This window comes from Phytophthora sojae (assembly GCF_000149755.1).
Source record: "Phytophthora sojae unplaced genomic scaffold PHYSOscaffold_3, whole genome shotgun sequence".
Taxonomy (NCBI): Eukaryota; Oomycota; class Peronosporomycetes; order Peronosporales; family Peronosporaceae; genus Phytophthora; species Phytophthora sojae.
Genome location: NW_009258117.1, coordinates 3,723,369 through 3,738,066, shown reverse-complemented (window position 1 = coordinate 3,738,066; position 14,698 = coordinate 3,723,369). Strand labels below are relative to the sequence as shown.

Here is a 14,698-nt window from a genome sequence, read left to right as displayed (position 1 = left end):
GCTCCATATCCGGGCGGCGTGCGTCCAGCAGCTTCAACTTCAACTTCTGAAGTGAAGAAGTGCATAGCCGTGCGCGAGGTCGTGTCAGGCTCAGTGTGTGCGCCACACAAACATCGATGATCTTCAGAAGACGCAAAAGAGGATACTTTTTGGTGCTCGAGCCGCCATCGCAGTCCTGTGCTGCTCTAGACCCGTTCTCGGGACCCTTTATGCTGCTATGGGCGCTGCCAATGGCACCCAGTTCCGCCTCGTAGACGCGGAGGTGGAGCTGCGTCGAGAGACGAGGGACTTCGCGCGCTGTGAGTGGGCGGAGATCTTGATAGTGGCAATGGAGTGCTGACGCTAGACTTTTGTGCCGCGCCAGGGACGCTCGCGGACGTGGAGGAGCTGCATCGCCGCTTCAAGAAAACCTTCGGCTTCGCAGTCACCGCGAGTCAGTTCGAGAGCTTGTTGCTGCTCAAGGCGCCCGACAGTGTGGGGATCGAGGAGATCTTCGAGGTGCTGGACGCCAATCGCGACGGCCGCGTGGACGGCTTGGAGCTGCTCGCGGCGCTGGCCTGTGTGTGTCGCGCGTCGTTCGAGGACAAGGCCCGCTGTACGTATTTGCTGTGGAGAGTGAAGGGGGTGGTCGGCCACTTAGCTGATGGTTTTGTAATATGCTCTGGTGTGTCGTAGTCGCCTTTGATCTGTTTGACTTCAATCACAATGGATCGCTGTCGCTAGCTGAGCTGGTCAGTGTATACCGTCGCTACACTGCTATATGATTAAGCTGACAGCTTACGCTGTGTTGCTAGGCCCTGCTGATGAAGTCCGTGTTGATCGGCATGACGCTTTTGACCGGCGGCGGGCCCGAAAGCTCCACTCTGTACCCGCAATCTACGCCGGATGCCAAGAGCTCAATGGAGGCAATGCTGCTGTGCCTCAGACTAGCGGAGAACGCATTTGCTCGCGTAGACGAATCATCGGCTGTTCTGGGCTTCGAGGCCTTTATCGCGTGGGCTCGAAGCAACCGCGAGTTCATGCTTCAGGTGGAGAGATTCCGCCTCATTGCGGAGAAGGCCATCGGCTTTGAAGACGCTCTGTCGCTCCCAGACGGTAGTGACGACGACTCGGATCTGGACGTCGAGGAGGTAGCGCTTTCAGACAAGACGGAAGACTCTAACCAGCAAAACCAGCCTGCGATCAGCCGAAAGCGAGCAGAAATCCCGCAGCCGTGGATGATCGAGCCTACAGCCCAGCCACATCAAAACTTCAGCGTCTCTGCGTGCAAGAATAACGGAATGCCACCGCCTGCAAACCTCGAGCTGGAGTGGGTACACGGTACAAGTGGACCATCAGCTCGGAACGCGTGCCGCTTGCTCGCTACAGGCGAGGTGGTGTACTTTGTGGGGAGTTACGTCGTGTTGTATTCCTCCGAGCGCCACGAGCAGCGCTACTACTGCGGGCACAGACGTGCCATCGGCTGCTTGGATGTGAATGCTGCCGGGGAAATCGTCGCTACGGGTGACGCCTGCTCCTCCAATACGCCAGCCAACAGGGGAGGGGCTGAAATCCACGTGTGGAATGCTCGCACGCTTCAGTGCCTTGCAGTACTGCGCAACTTTCACCCTGCAGGAGTCGCCCACCTTAGTTTTCCTGCTGCTGCGTCAGCAGCTACTGCCACACTTCGACAAACGCAGGCGCTTTCGCTCGGAGATCGCACTGGAGCTGGGGGGAACTCGTCGTCGGTGCTGAGCAGCAGCTTGATGAAGAAGAAGCCGCAAGAGACTGAAGCACTGATCGCCTCCATCGGCAGCGACGCTAGCGCCTCCATGGCGTTGTGGAACTGGCAGAAGGAAGCAGTCGTGGCATCAGGTCGAGCGCACCCGGCAGCTACTGGAAGAAGAGCTCGAGCCTCTGGCAGAGGGAAGCGGCCGCTAGCTCTTGCTCTGAACGAAGACGGCGACGAGATCGTCGTCGTTGGAGCACATTTCGTGGTGTTCCACCAAGTCGCTGGCCGGTTCTTCAAGCACAAGAAGCCTCACTGGCATGGCACGGTCGATCCGCCACTACGTACCGTTCCAGTGTGTCTGAGTGCCGTTTACTACGGCATCCAGACTGCCGTTATCGGCACAGCACGTGGTGAACTGCTGCTCTTCGAGCGGCATACGCTTACGCGATGTGTTCAAGCTCACGATACGCAGACGAGCGTCAACGTGTGCCTGTTATCCTGTCAGTCGATGGTCCTCTTTTCAGCGGGCAAGGACGGCCAGATCAAGCAATGGGACTCCACACTGCGCTCCATCGGGCAGTCGCTGGATCTCCAAGCTCTGGTGCGCGTTCCAGAGGTGAAACCCTCGTCGGCATCGTCGTCCAGACCCGAGAGCGTCCTCGAAGGCGACGACTTCCGCATTTGCTCGCTCGATTACGACGCCCAGCGGAAGAAGTTCCTCGTAGCTACGAGGACAGGAAACATCTTCGAGATGGATGACGAAGTATCGGACGCCTCTGTCGGCACGTTTAGATGGCGTATAGTAGCGTCGGGGCATACAGGAAAACCCACACGCAGCATTGCGACTGCTAGTACCGTTGGAGGGTGTTTTGCCTCGTGTGGCGTCGGTGAGCGCTTCGTGAAGCTCTGGAGTCTTCGTCGTCGAGCGTTTGTACAGCATTTACGCTTTCCAGGCGCCACTGTAGCCCCCAGTGCGCTGGAATTCAGTAGCGATGGAGAGCGCTTAGCTGTGGGCAGCGAGGACGGGACTGTAATGCTCGCACGACGAGCTGGAGCGGCGTCAAGCGGTGCCATGACGATCGAGACGACGATGAAGAACACGAGTTCGGGTGTGGTCGCCATGCGCTTCGGGCCTCTGACAACGACAACGGGGCTTCTACTGGCTGTGACGCGCGAGAACGGCTTCACCTACCTCTACAGACTCGAGCCTGGGGGCCGTAAATTGTCTCGGCACATGTTGCTAAAGCCCCAAGCAGGTGAGGGCCCTGCTGGGAGTTCATACGACCTAACACCCGCTCACGCTCTGGACTTCAGCATCGACGGCGCCTTCCTTCGGACGCAGCATGGGAGCTCGTCGCTGTACTTCTGGGACCTTCGACAGCGCGCCGGAACCCGCGTGACATCGATGGCCACCCTCCGCGACGTTCAATGGCATACAAACAGCACTTCTATCGGTGGACTGCCGCTCGGACCCCAAGATCTGGACGGGGGAGTGAGCGTTGACGCCAATTCCACTCGAGGCCTAACGCTCCTCCTCAACAGCGACGGCGACATCAATCTGGCCCCATTTCCGTGCCCACCTCCGACTTCAGCGGCCGAGGACAGCTCGGAGCATTGCTGGCTGTCGAGAATGGTGCCTCAAGCTCACCTCACGAAGCCAAACTCACTGTTCTCTTCGACAACGTGCCAGCCGCCAGTGTGCGGGAGGTTTGCCTTACGTGGCAGTCTCATCATCACTGGGAGTCAATTCGACCCTGCGATCTGCCAGTGGCGCGTGCTGAAAGAGCTCGGAGATGTCCAGCCTCGACCGGAGTGTATCTACAACCAGGGACTTCGTAAACGACTGCACGTATTGGGCTTGAAAGACGTCTACTTCGACTACGGAAGGTTGGACGACGATGAAGAAGACGACCAAGATGCGAATGGCCGACAGCGTATTCTACCGCGAAAGACTGGGGGTGACGTCTCCCACGCTGTCGTTGTGCGAGGGTCGGATGGCTCAACGCAGCGCTCCGAAGCCCCTGATCTAGCCCTGACATTATCCTACGTGTACGGATTCAACCACCGCAGCATGAGCTTGAACCAGTCGCTCGCGTGTCTTGGAAACGGCTCCTACGTGTATGGCGCGGGGTCTTTGCTGGTTGTGCGGCACCTGCACTCTTTCGGTACTAGACAACGCATCGTGACGCCAGGCCTTCAGCACTCCGTTTCGTGCCTGGTAAAACATCCTTCTGAGCCGGTTCTAGCTGTCGGAAGCCGAAGAGATGACCGCGTTGTGCTCTTACGCACGGAGAAAGCCGCAGCCTCCAGTAACTCATCAGGCGAAACCTTCCAGCAAGTCGGAACGCTCAAGCCTAGCGTCATCCCCACCACCAGCCTCAAGTCCGACAAGAAGACTCTCATTGTCGTGGCCTTCTGCGACTCCAACGACAGCAACACCCGAACTGTCCAAAGCGACTTGGCTGCTGTCATCTGGAAACACGCCCGCATCCACGTCCACACACTCGTCTTTTACGCCTGGAAGCGTCAGCTCAAGCTGGCGCATGCATCCATGACGCGGTTGCCCGTGCTCTTTGCGAAATTCGCGGGATCGTCGGATACAGGAGTGAGCTTCGTGAGCGGAGGCGTCGACCACGTCACGTTTTGGCACTTGAATCCGGCGACAGGGCACGTGACAGCGCAGCAAGGAGTGTTCGGTCGCCACGCACTGGTGCAGACCATGCTGTGCTGCGCTCATGTCGCCCCCTTTGTACTGACGGGAGGCGAAGACGGTTCTGTTGTGCTTTGGGAGAGTGGAGTAGCGGCGCACACCATTCACGCGTCAAGTTCGTCCCGACACAGCTCTGGTGGAGACGGAGTTGTGGCGTTAGAGCACTTACCAACGTCTCAAGTAGTGCTGGGAGCTCTACGCAATGGCTCACTAGCAGTTTGGAAGTACACGACTGCACGTAGTCCTACTCGTGGCACCAGATCGGCTGGAAGTCGAGTTCAAGCGAGCACGTTCCTTCAGCAGGTCCAAGTGATCGCGGTCTATGATCCTACCAAGACAATCGCTTCCAGCGCAATGTCACCGCTGTTTAACGCCACGGGCTTTACTACTTCACCACCCACAGATGATGTACATGTCCAAGGCATGGCTCTGTTGGACGATGCAGCGGTGGCTGCCGTGATCCTTAGCAACGGTGAAGTGCTTTCGGTCGATTTGGAGTCGATTCTCGAAGCCTCGGCTGGAACAAACCAAAGTATTCCTTCAGTCGCAACTGAGGCTGGGGAGAAAGGTCAAACTCTCTTGAGCTTCAGCAGCGAAATAAATGACGTCGTATTGCACCCCAGAGACTTACGATGGGCTTCTGCAAGTGCTGACGGGCACGTTTACGTCTGGAATCTCCACACAAATCTGCTGACCCAACAGCAATTGATGCCCAGCGCACCGCGTTCGTTGGCGTGGAGCGCGACGGGAGAGCACCTGGCCGTCTCTCTCAACAACGGCTGCGTTGTGATTCTGAATGGAACAACACTCGAGCCATTGGTGCAGTTTGCCTGCGGTGACATGGAGACTGCTTCGAATGGACAAGCAAGAATGACCCCATTTCCAAAGTGGTGCAGTATGGCCAAGTACTCGCCATTATGCAGTCAGCCGGGGTCGAATATGAGTCGCAACTGGCTGGCGCTAGCGTGTCGAGACTACAACATCTACGTGTACTCTTGGGATGGCTCGGAGGCTGATAGTTCACCTCCAGTTTACACTCTTCAACACACATTTGTGGGTCACACGGCACCAATCGAGGCGTTAGGCTTCTCTTTGAATGGTGAGTGGCTCCAGTCCGCGACCTCGAGCAATGACCGTCAACTGCTGCGGTGGTCACTACAGAAGGACCCTCCTTCAAATGAGAATAACTCCCTCAAACGAGATGTAGCAGCTGGATGGGAGCTTCTTGACGATGCGTGGGCCTCATGGACAGCAACTTTCGCCGGTCCCGTCGAGGGACTCACAGAGTGTTGCGGAGTCGGCAAGACAACAACGTTAGCGCGCATCAACAGCGAGGCTGCAATTTCAAAAGACTCGGAGAGTTCTTCAGTCGTTAGCGACTGGAGTTCGCCGCTGCCCGTGGCAGTTGTGGGGCTTGACAATGGCCACCTGATGCTCGCGTGGTACCCGCTCACGCGTGGAGATGTCGCCACCCCAGCGTATTCAACCGAGTCCGATCGTTTCAACGACCCCGCGGTTGTGACGAAGGAATATGTGGGCTGCTTCTCACGCGGGTCTCTGATACGACGCGTGGGCTTCAGCTTCGCAAACGCGTTCGTCGTAGCACTAGCGCGGAATGCAAGCGGGAGCACGCAGGTGTTGATCTGGAAGACCGACTACGACGACGAGTTGCGTCTGCGCCAGCGGTTTGCACTGAAATCCACAGTGTCTTTAGACACAGATCCAGACTGGTGCATGAGCCCCGTTGACAGGACGCTCTATGAGGAATGCATTCGGCTTTCACGCAGCAATGAACCGACTTCAAAGATCGCTCAACAGGTCGAAGAGAGTCACGACAAGTGGGCGGTTGCTGAGAACGAGCTCGACAGTCCTATCACCGGCGAAGAACTCAACTTGGAGTTCGTCTACGGCCTCAATCCTGGCGCCACTGGCAGTCGAAATGTGTTTTACGCCGACGACGCGTGGGAAATTGTATACGCTGCTGGCGCCTGCGGGGTTGTGTACAACACGAAGACGCAAACGCAGCTACTGAATTACCGAGCGGAGTCTGAACGTCACACCATCATCTCAGCGTTGGCTGTGCATCCGAAGGGGGATCTGGTTGCCTCGGGTGAATGCCTCGTTACTCGCCACCTCAAGCCGCCTGAAATCATCATTTGGGACGCCAATAGCGGCAGCACAATCGTTCGGATCGCTACCAAGCATCGCCCTGGAGTTTTACTGCTGGAATTTAGTCCTGATGGCCATCGCCTTGCATCGGTTGGCATGGGAGTGGACCATAGGATGGCGATCTACGCCATTTCAGGCGGTGAGAGCGAAGGCGGTCGACTCCGCGCGACGTTGCTCGTGACTTGCAAGACCTCCACTCGAAGGGTCTGGGGCTTGAGCTTCGGCGACGACGGCGAGCTCGTGACGTGCGGAGATCAGCACATTCTCTTCTGGCAGCAGAGCTCAACGAACTCTGGACGGGGCGGTGAGGATGACAATCGACCTACAGGCTTGAAGAGCGGCCTATTAACCAGTCACAAGGAGTGCAACCCGCAAGCCACACTGCTGCAGATCGCCCACATGTCTGGACGAGCGCGCGTGGTGGTGTCGAGCCAAGCGGACGGGAGTTTGTACCTTTGGAAGGACCGCGTCTGTGTGGGAGTTCGACGCGATGCACACGGTGACGCTTCTATTCCAGCGCTGGCTGTTGATCGCAAGCACTCGTTGTTGTACTCGGCAGGAGCCGATTCACGCATCTGCTGTTGGAATGCACAGCTCGAGCTCGTTCGAGTCGTGGCCGATATCTCACAGCTCAATGCTGGGATCCCACTAACCAGCACAAAGCTCCAGTCGCTGGCAGTTCGAGACGGTCATGTGTTGTTCTCCACTGCAGGAACTGAAGTGTGTGAGCTGGTGGAAGCAGGGTTCTCGAGGTCGCAGGAGAAAGACTGGCGGCTCCACGTTTACATTCGAGGTCATGCTCACGGTCAACTCTGTGGGCTTGCAGTTCACCCGTGTAAGCGCGCGCAATTCGCGTCTGCTGGAGACGATGGCGTCGTCCGCCTTTGGGATGCAGCTACTCGCTCACTGTTGGCTTTCCACAGCTGGGAGTCGGCGTCGGAGTTTGCAACCGGTGGCAGCAATGAGCTGCGTGCGTTGGCGTTCTCCGCTGATGGCAAACACCTGGCTGTGGGGACCATTGACGGCGTTGTTCGTGTGCTCACCGCTGCACTTGACGCCGTCGTGACGCAGTGGAGCTGCTTGCAGGACCAGCAACAAGCCCACGCCGTCTTGTCGCTGCAATACTCGGCCGATGGGAAGCTGCTGGCCGTCGGGTGCCAGGACGGCGCTGTGCACGTGTACAACGCGGCTAGTTATCGCAAGGTCACGATTCTAAGGGGGTCGATGCAAACTGCGGACTCGATTCGACTCGACTTCGCTCGGGATCGGGCGGTGCTTAGCGTGCAGTGCAGTGGTGGAGCTGGGGAGCAGGAACTCCACTTCTGGGAACTTGGTTCGTGGCGAGGGTTGCCAGCTGCTCAAGTGCGTGACGTCCACTGGGAATCCAAGCGATACCCGTCCCTCGTGAGCGGCTCAACGCACTGCGAAGACTTCAACGGTGCAGCGATGGCAACGGATGGACACGCGACGGCCGTCACGAACTGGGCCGTCACCAAGAACGAGCACTTCCTGCTGTCCACGGGAGGCGCCGATCGCGTCGTCTGCCAGTTCCGTCTTCCACCTCACTCCGGTCCACCGAGTGCAGCATAATTGCTTGATCATCAAATAATGTCCACCTGGACGTCCATATTACTCAGAAATAATATTCTCTACTCGATGGAGTAGTACTTTCCTCATAAATTAGTAGTGGTGGAAATTAATTTTAGCAAGTATTGTGCTTTGCACGAACTTTGGCATGAGATTAAGGGCTCTAAACCTCCTTCCCGGTGATCATATCTCGCAGCCTAACTCGAAGTTAAAGTTAAGCTAATCAACGGCCAGTACCAAACACAACGCAGAGCAAGAACGGAGCGGTTGCCACTGCAAGAATAAATCGGTTGTCGCTGCAAGAAAACAAACCGATAAGGTCCCCGATAGAATGGCGCCAACTCCTTGCATAATAGTAAGCACCGATTTCGGCGGGGACGTTTTCTTTCGCTCTCTTCGTCGTGGCCTTGCGCGTTAAACCAAGCTCGAATTTCAGAGCACGGCATATAGTAGCAGTAGAAAATTTCTACTATAAATGTTTGGTAGTGCAGGAAACGCTGACTTTAATGCTGCTTGCAGCTCCTCGATATAAAAACAGGGATGTTCTTCAATATTGTAGACGTAGTTTAGTACTACGATAGATCGCCAACGCATGTCAATCATCGACTAGAAAGCAATCAGACAAAGCGAGCGAGTTAGAATTAGAATTAGAATGTCAGGGCCGTAGTATTGTCGGATTTACTCCAGCCATTCAACGAAAGTGAGCATAACTCAACGTTAACTCGTTGTCTTAGCAGCTATTCTATCTTAAATCGACGAGTTAGCCTCCTAACTCAATGATGGGCTAATCACCTTGATTTGCTAAAACAACGAATTACGTCGTTGTTTAGACAGAAAACATGCAAGGCACAATAGTGGTACTACTACTATTTAAATTATAACAATAGTAGAAACATTTGTTAGTAGTGAGGTATCGACGGTACAAATATGACTACTAATATCACTGTTGACCATTCGCTGACCTCCGCGACCCAAGTACACGTAAAAGTTCCTTCAAAGCTGAACAACGTTCCAAACGTGAAAATTGCGCTTTCCATCTCGTCTGGTCGGCTCGGAGACAATCTTATCGTACTTTTCTTTGCTGAATATTGCGGTCAGGGCATTGCTCGATACCCAAGCGGTAGATTGTTACAGACTGTAGAAGTCGTAAGCTGCAAGTTACAGCTTACGACTTCTGAGCAATTTTACGAAATATTTTTGCTTCTTCGGAAAGATGTTGTGCCCAATACGACAACCCTGTAAGGAACAGGAGGAAATCACAGCGCGAGTGTATGTGGGGAGAAGATCATCGGCATACATTTACCCAGGTGAACGGCTAACAAGGAGCTGAAGCATTACCTAGCCGAAAACAAGAAAAATTCCACCCGCAAATTGTTTGGGGCATGATACTCGCAACGTAAAGGCCAACCCAACTGCCAGCGCCTTACGTTGGGGCAAGCAGGTTCTAGTTGATAAGCACACTAACTTCAAGGGAATATACGTACTTAAGATTTTAAGCACACCACTCGCTACCACTGAAGTCGGTGGCATGTATTTATTTTATTTTTCACTGTTAATGCCAGTCACACTCGGAGTGAGCACTGCTATGCGGTGGCATGTAACTGGGAGCAGGGGCGGTCCCTCGATGAGCTGCTGAGTGTGGGTTCATGGGAAAAGGTTCTTTTGCGTTAAAGTCCCTGTGAACGCGGCTGCGGACTCAGCATGTCAAGTTGCTTAATACCATCAAAGCGACAGAGAAACCCACGAACAGAGCGTTACCTTCGATCTACCTTGCATTTGACGCATAACTCGTTGCCGCTTTAATGTCAGTCACATACACAGCACGGAGAAGCCTCCGATATTGCAATCGCTCTTCGCGCACTTTATGACACGATCATGTCAGGTTGGAAATCGAAGTAAGAGTCCTGACTGGAGCGTGGCCACTTACTCGCGTATTGAAGAATTGATACATTAGTACTAATATCCATGTTTCTTTCGGCTACTAATCAACTACTGTAAAACCTCTAATTGTGCCCCTGGGATACTAGCTCAGTACCCCACGCAGGGTGGGGTACAATATTAGAGGGTGGGGTACAAACAAAGCGAGCAGTGCCTCATGTAACCCTGATTAAATATTCCCCACCTGAAAACCCTCGATTAAAAACTTGCAGCTAAGCGATTCATATCGAACTCCTTCCAAAATCAGCTTTCACCCTTGTGTTGGATGCAAATCGATTTGTCTCAAGTTACTGGTTTGCGGGCTTTGGCCCGCGATGTTCGCAGTTCGGTCGCTTTTTTTTCTGGATTCCAAAACCTGCACGGTAGAAAAACTTTATTTACTACTGATAGTACTATGAAGTAGCGCTACGCTTGCCGTAGAAGAGCGCTGCATGAATAAGTTCTTGAATTTTAGCACATGCTCTTATTTTTGTGCTGTGAAGTATCATGCGTCCATTTGCTGGGTCGCTTACGCTGCTCGATCTACCGTGGTGGATCTACATGAACTCACACTACTGCTACATGTATTCATACTGCATACTGCACAGCTTCAAGCTGCCAGACTGAACTTCGGTTCAATGTTGAATATATAAGGTGTTTTTTTCTGGGGTTATATGTCCAGTTGTGACGCCTGCAACTTGATTTTGTAGAATTGCTATACTGACTTCCATGTCGTTTAGCTCTCCTCACTAGTCGACTCCCAACAAACACTCTGCGCCCACTACCATTAATCAATAGCGATAATTTTGTTTTACTCAACGTCGGTTTATTGTTGTAGATATTGTATCTTAGAAATGACAGCCACATGTCTAAACTAACTTAGCCGATACGACGGCGACTCTGCTCGCTTGCTGCCCCGATACGGTCGATTCCTCACAGATTACATTGATTGACTGATCACCCCTCTTTATTATCGCTGCGCCTGGTTAGTTTATCGCCAAAAACATGCTCTGAGCTCGTTTGCGCTGCTATGCTGTACTATAACTGCTGTAGAACTGTCATTGCTGTTGTTTCAAATGGCTCTTTAACCGATAATGCACCATAAAACCTTATGTTGCATTATCTCAAACATCCGCAGGGGCGCAAACGACAGTTCTTACGAACTGCGAATATAGATTGTAGTGTTCAGGAACTCTGCGGTATAACTCTCTGTATATGTGTGAGAGCAATAACGGTAATTGTATGGATAGTATTTTCTGCGAACAATGAATAATAATAGTATTAGTAATAGTAGTACCAATATGCCTACTAGGATTTCTGGATATATTTCATTCTCTCGATAGTAGTACCCCCAAAATACTAATTTTGAAGTACTATAGAATAGAACTGTTTCAGTTTTCGATTTGAGATGGACACCGACCCGATGGAGGCCGAGAGCCTTCCTGCGCCGCCGGCTACGACGCCACCGGCGCGTGATCTCAACGCGCACATTGCGGAAGACGAAGAGGAGATGCCGCTCTTGTTCATGGACGAACTTCCATCCAATTTCCAGCAGAACGCGCAGCTGGCCGCCATCGCGACGTTCATGGCCGACAGCGACGACGACGCAGCAGCAGAAGACGACGAAGAAGACGCTTCGAGGGCGGGGGACGGCGGCAAACAGCGCCGTCAGAGGCAGCAGAAGTCCGCACGTTCGAGACGGCGACAAGAGCCCTATGCCAAGCCTTTGGCCAAGGGTAAAGAACCCAAAAGCAAGAAAAATAGGGACACTTCGAAAGCTGCCGACACCAAGGAGCTGCAGCTCTTTCTGTCTATGTTTCATGTCAGCAAAGCGGGCTAAAGCTTCTTTATGAACGTCACGCTGCGTTTGATGCTATTGCTAGATTCTATGGGCCAAAACTTATAGTTTACTGGGGTGCTACTGCTCGACGGTTGGTCGGTACAGCTCGCTGATGCGCGCAGCCCACGCGAGGTGCTGGTCGTTGTCGAGCTGGCGACGCGGGGGAGGAGACGGTGGGGGCTTCCGTTGAGTAACTCGAGAAGAACGGGGCTGGAGGAGGGGCTTCGTGGAAGTTGCTACCGGGGCTCGAGAGGAACGGGGCTGGTGGACGGGTTTGGTGGAAGCTGAAGTAGGTCGGGACTTTGACGCAGAGGGAGCTCGTCGCTGGCGTTGCAGCAGCTTCTCGATGCCTGGGGAGACTGCGCTCGTGGCCCAGTACGGCTTGGACCTGGATCTAGAGCGTTGGTTGTTGTCGCTGCCGGGCTTGACTCGGGGGACGAAGTGAGACGGCGAGTCTTGGTTCGAGACCACCTGCTGCACGAACTCGCTCATGAAAAGTTGCTGTTGCAGACGCAGCGCACGATCCATTTCAGTCTCAGCGTTCAGGTCCTGGAGGTCGCCACCATCGGATCTCTCGTCGGGGGCTTCATGTGCGTCCCCTGCGCCGTAGTGAGGAGGGAGGTCGCTCAGCAAGTCCTCGCTGCGACTGGTATGGAGATGGCTGTCGTCGCATTGGGACGCAACATGAACGCGGACTGATTCGTGGTCTTCTCCCTGCCCCTCCTCCTCTTCTGGTGGTCGAAGCATTGGAGGCGCAAACGCCAACGATGACTTCATCCGCTGGCGTAGCGTCGGGCGAGCACTTGGCTTTCGAGCGCTACCGTTTGATACCGAAGCGTTTGCGTCGGAACGCGGAGCCGCTTGCACTTTGCTTGGGGTTTCTCCAGTTGGCCCGAATGAATAACTCGGTCTTTGCTCGAACGTGAGCTTCTCGCCTCGCTGGATGTTGTACGCACCCACGCCTACGAGTCGACATTTGAAGTGTGAGTCAGGTTATCATCATGTTGTTCAAATACTACGAGAAAGGAGCTTCTTACCAGGCAAATCCCTCGACATGAAATGGCTGCGGAGGTCGGCAGTTGCGTGTGATTTGTTGCTTGGGGACTTACTCGCGAGTTTGGCGATGCTGGACTTGGGCTTAGGAATTGACGGAGCGAAGGTCCAGTACGATGGCGCTGTCATAGCGTACGGAGGGGGGAACTGGGTCTGCACGGTGCCACTTTCGCTCTGATCGTCGTTTTCTTCTGGAACGGACGACTCTGGGTATGGAGGTGGGAACTTCGGTGCGTCTTGTGGCGGATCGTTCACCTGGTCATCTCTAGATGGTGGCAGGGTTTGAGTTATGTAAACTTGATCACCAGATTGGAGCTGGATCGCTGTCAGCGCCTCGACGAAGTGCCTCAGCTTGTCCGACATCGCGGAGTCAACGTCGATGTTGTTGTCGAGCTAAGCACAGAGCAAGTCACGCATCAGATCACGTGGTGCAATTCAAACCAGGGATGTCTACGCACCATGATAAGCACACTTTGTTGACAAGCAACGGCGGCGAGGTATGTGGCACGAATCGCCGGGTTTACAGCATAAATCTTCGCGTCTTGGTCCAGCTCCGAGTCGATGGTCGGTAGAGTTTGCCGGAGTTGCGTAATTGCTGCTTCGAGCTGTTGCTGCAACTGGCTTGCAGGTTTCTCGCATTCGTCCCCAGCCTGCTCTATGGGCGATTCAAATGGGTCGATCGTTTCTCCTGAAGGTTCGTTAACTTCTGCCTCAGATGTACTGGGTACGCTTCCGTGAGCTGCGTGGATCGACGTGACCTCTTCGCCACCTGGGGGGTTGTCGGTGGGCTCGGCAGGGTCCTGAGGGGTATCGTCGGATCCCGAATCTCGCTTTGTCGTTGATTTCGAGGAACTTCTTCTCTTAACCATCGTCTTTCGCTTTACTTGTGTTGAGCTTGAAGTACGGTCGCTTATTACACGAGGAAGCGATTCTGTAGACTGTGAATGGAGTCGTGATCTCTCAGCTGCTATGATATCGATCAGGAATCGAAAAAATACAAGTCGTTGCGCACACACCACACTGGAAAGCTGTGTCTTCGCGACAAGCTCGACCTGGACATAATAAAAGTTATACGTCAGTGACAAGATCACCCAAATAAAACACAATTGCCGCACGTACTGGTAGGAAGAGCAGGAAGTTTTGGTAGTCCTCAGCTTGTCGCTCTGTCGACATGACTTCATTAACAGCAATGCACGTCAGCAAATCTTGAGCAAGATCTACCGAAGACCGCAGACGCTGCTTCAGGGGAACATCAGGGGGTTCTTTCATCTGGTAATTCGAAAGCTGTACCACCAAATCTTGCACCTTTGACGATAGAGGCAATAGCGTAAGCTGCTTCTGGAGATGTCGGTTCACAATGGCTAGCTTGTCCTCGTTCAGATGCCTCTTCGTGATCTTCATGACCAAGCTTCGCAATTGCGGCAGCTGCCCGAATGGGATGAACCAGCTCGCCTGTAGCTGCGTATTCATCGGTATCCCTTCAGCAGGCCCAGCATCGTGGGTATTCGTGAAACCTAGAGGTCCAGCTACAGTCCCTCTTCGAGTATTAGAGCTTGAAGACGCTGGCTCATGGGGATCGAAGAGCTCGCGGAGCAGAATCTCGAGCTCCCCCTGCGTTATGTAGACGCCTTGCGTCGGTGGGTTTCCAGGCTCTTCAGGCTCTTCCATCGCAGTCGCGTAAAGATGTCGGAAAAATTTACACGTTTCGTCA

The 14,698-nt window shown here is 53.9% G+C and overlaps 3 protein-coding genes across 3 annotated transcripts; 2 read left to right on the top strand and 1 right to left on the bottom strand.

Moving 5' to 3' along the window:
* Window positions 1–217: 217 nt before the first annotated feature.
* On the top strand, window positions 218–8,180 carry PHYSODRAFT_496566 (hypothetical protein; the record flags this gene model as incomplete). The annotated part of the gene is made up of 5 exons (XM_009524855.1): window positions 218–299; window positions 365–595; window positions 676–731; window positions 795–3,578; window positions 3,720–8,180. The coding sequence occupies 5 exons, from the start codon at window positions 218–220 to the stop codon at window positions 8,178–8,180; spliced, it is 7,614 nt and encodes a 2,537-aa protein (XP_009523150.1).
* A 3,322-nt stretch (window positions 8,181–11,502) lies between these two features.
* On the top strand, window positions 11,503–11,934 carry PHYSODRAFT_328534 (hypothetical protein; the record flags this gene model as incomplete). Its single annotated transcript, XM_009524854.1, has 1 exon — window positions 11,503–11,934. One exon carries the CDS (start codon window positions 11,503–11,505, stop codon window positions 11,932–11,934), a length of 432 nt encoding a protein of 143 aa, XP_009523149.1.
* A 78-nt stretch (window positions 11,935–12,012) lies between these two features.
* On the bottom strand, window positions 12,013–12,462 carry PHYSODRAFT_313101 (hypothetical protein; the record flags this gene model as incomplete). The annotated part of the gene is made up of 1 exon (XM_009524853.1): window positions 12,013–12,462. One exon carries the CDS (start codon window positions 12,460–12,462, stop codon window positions 12,013–12,015), a length of 450 nt encoding a protein of 149 aa, XP_009523148.1.
* Between the last annotated feature and the right edge of the window lie 2,236 nt (window positions 12,463–14,698).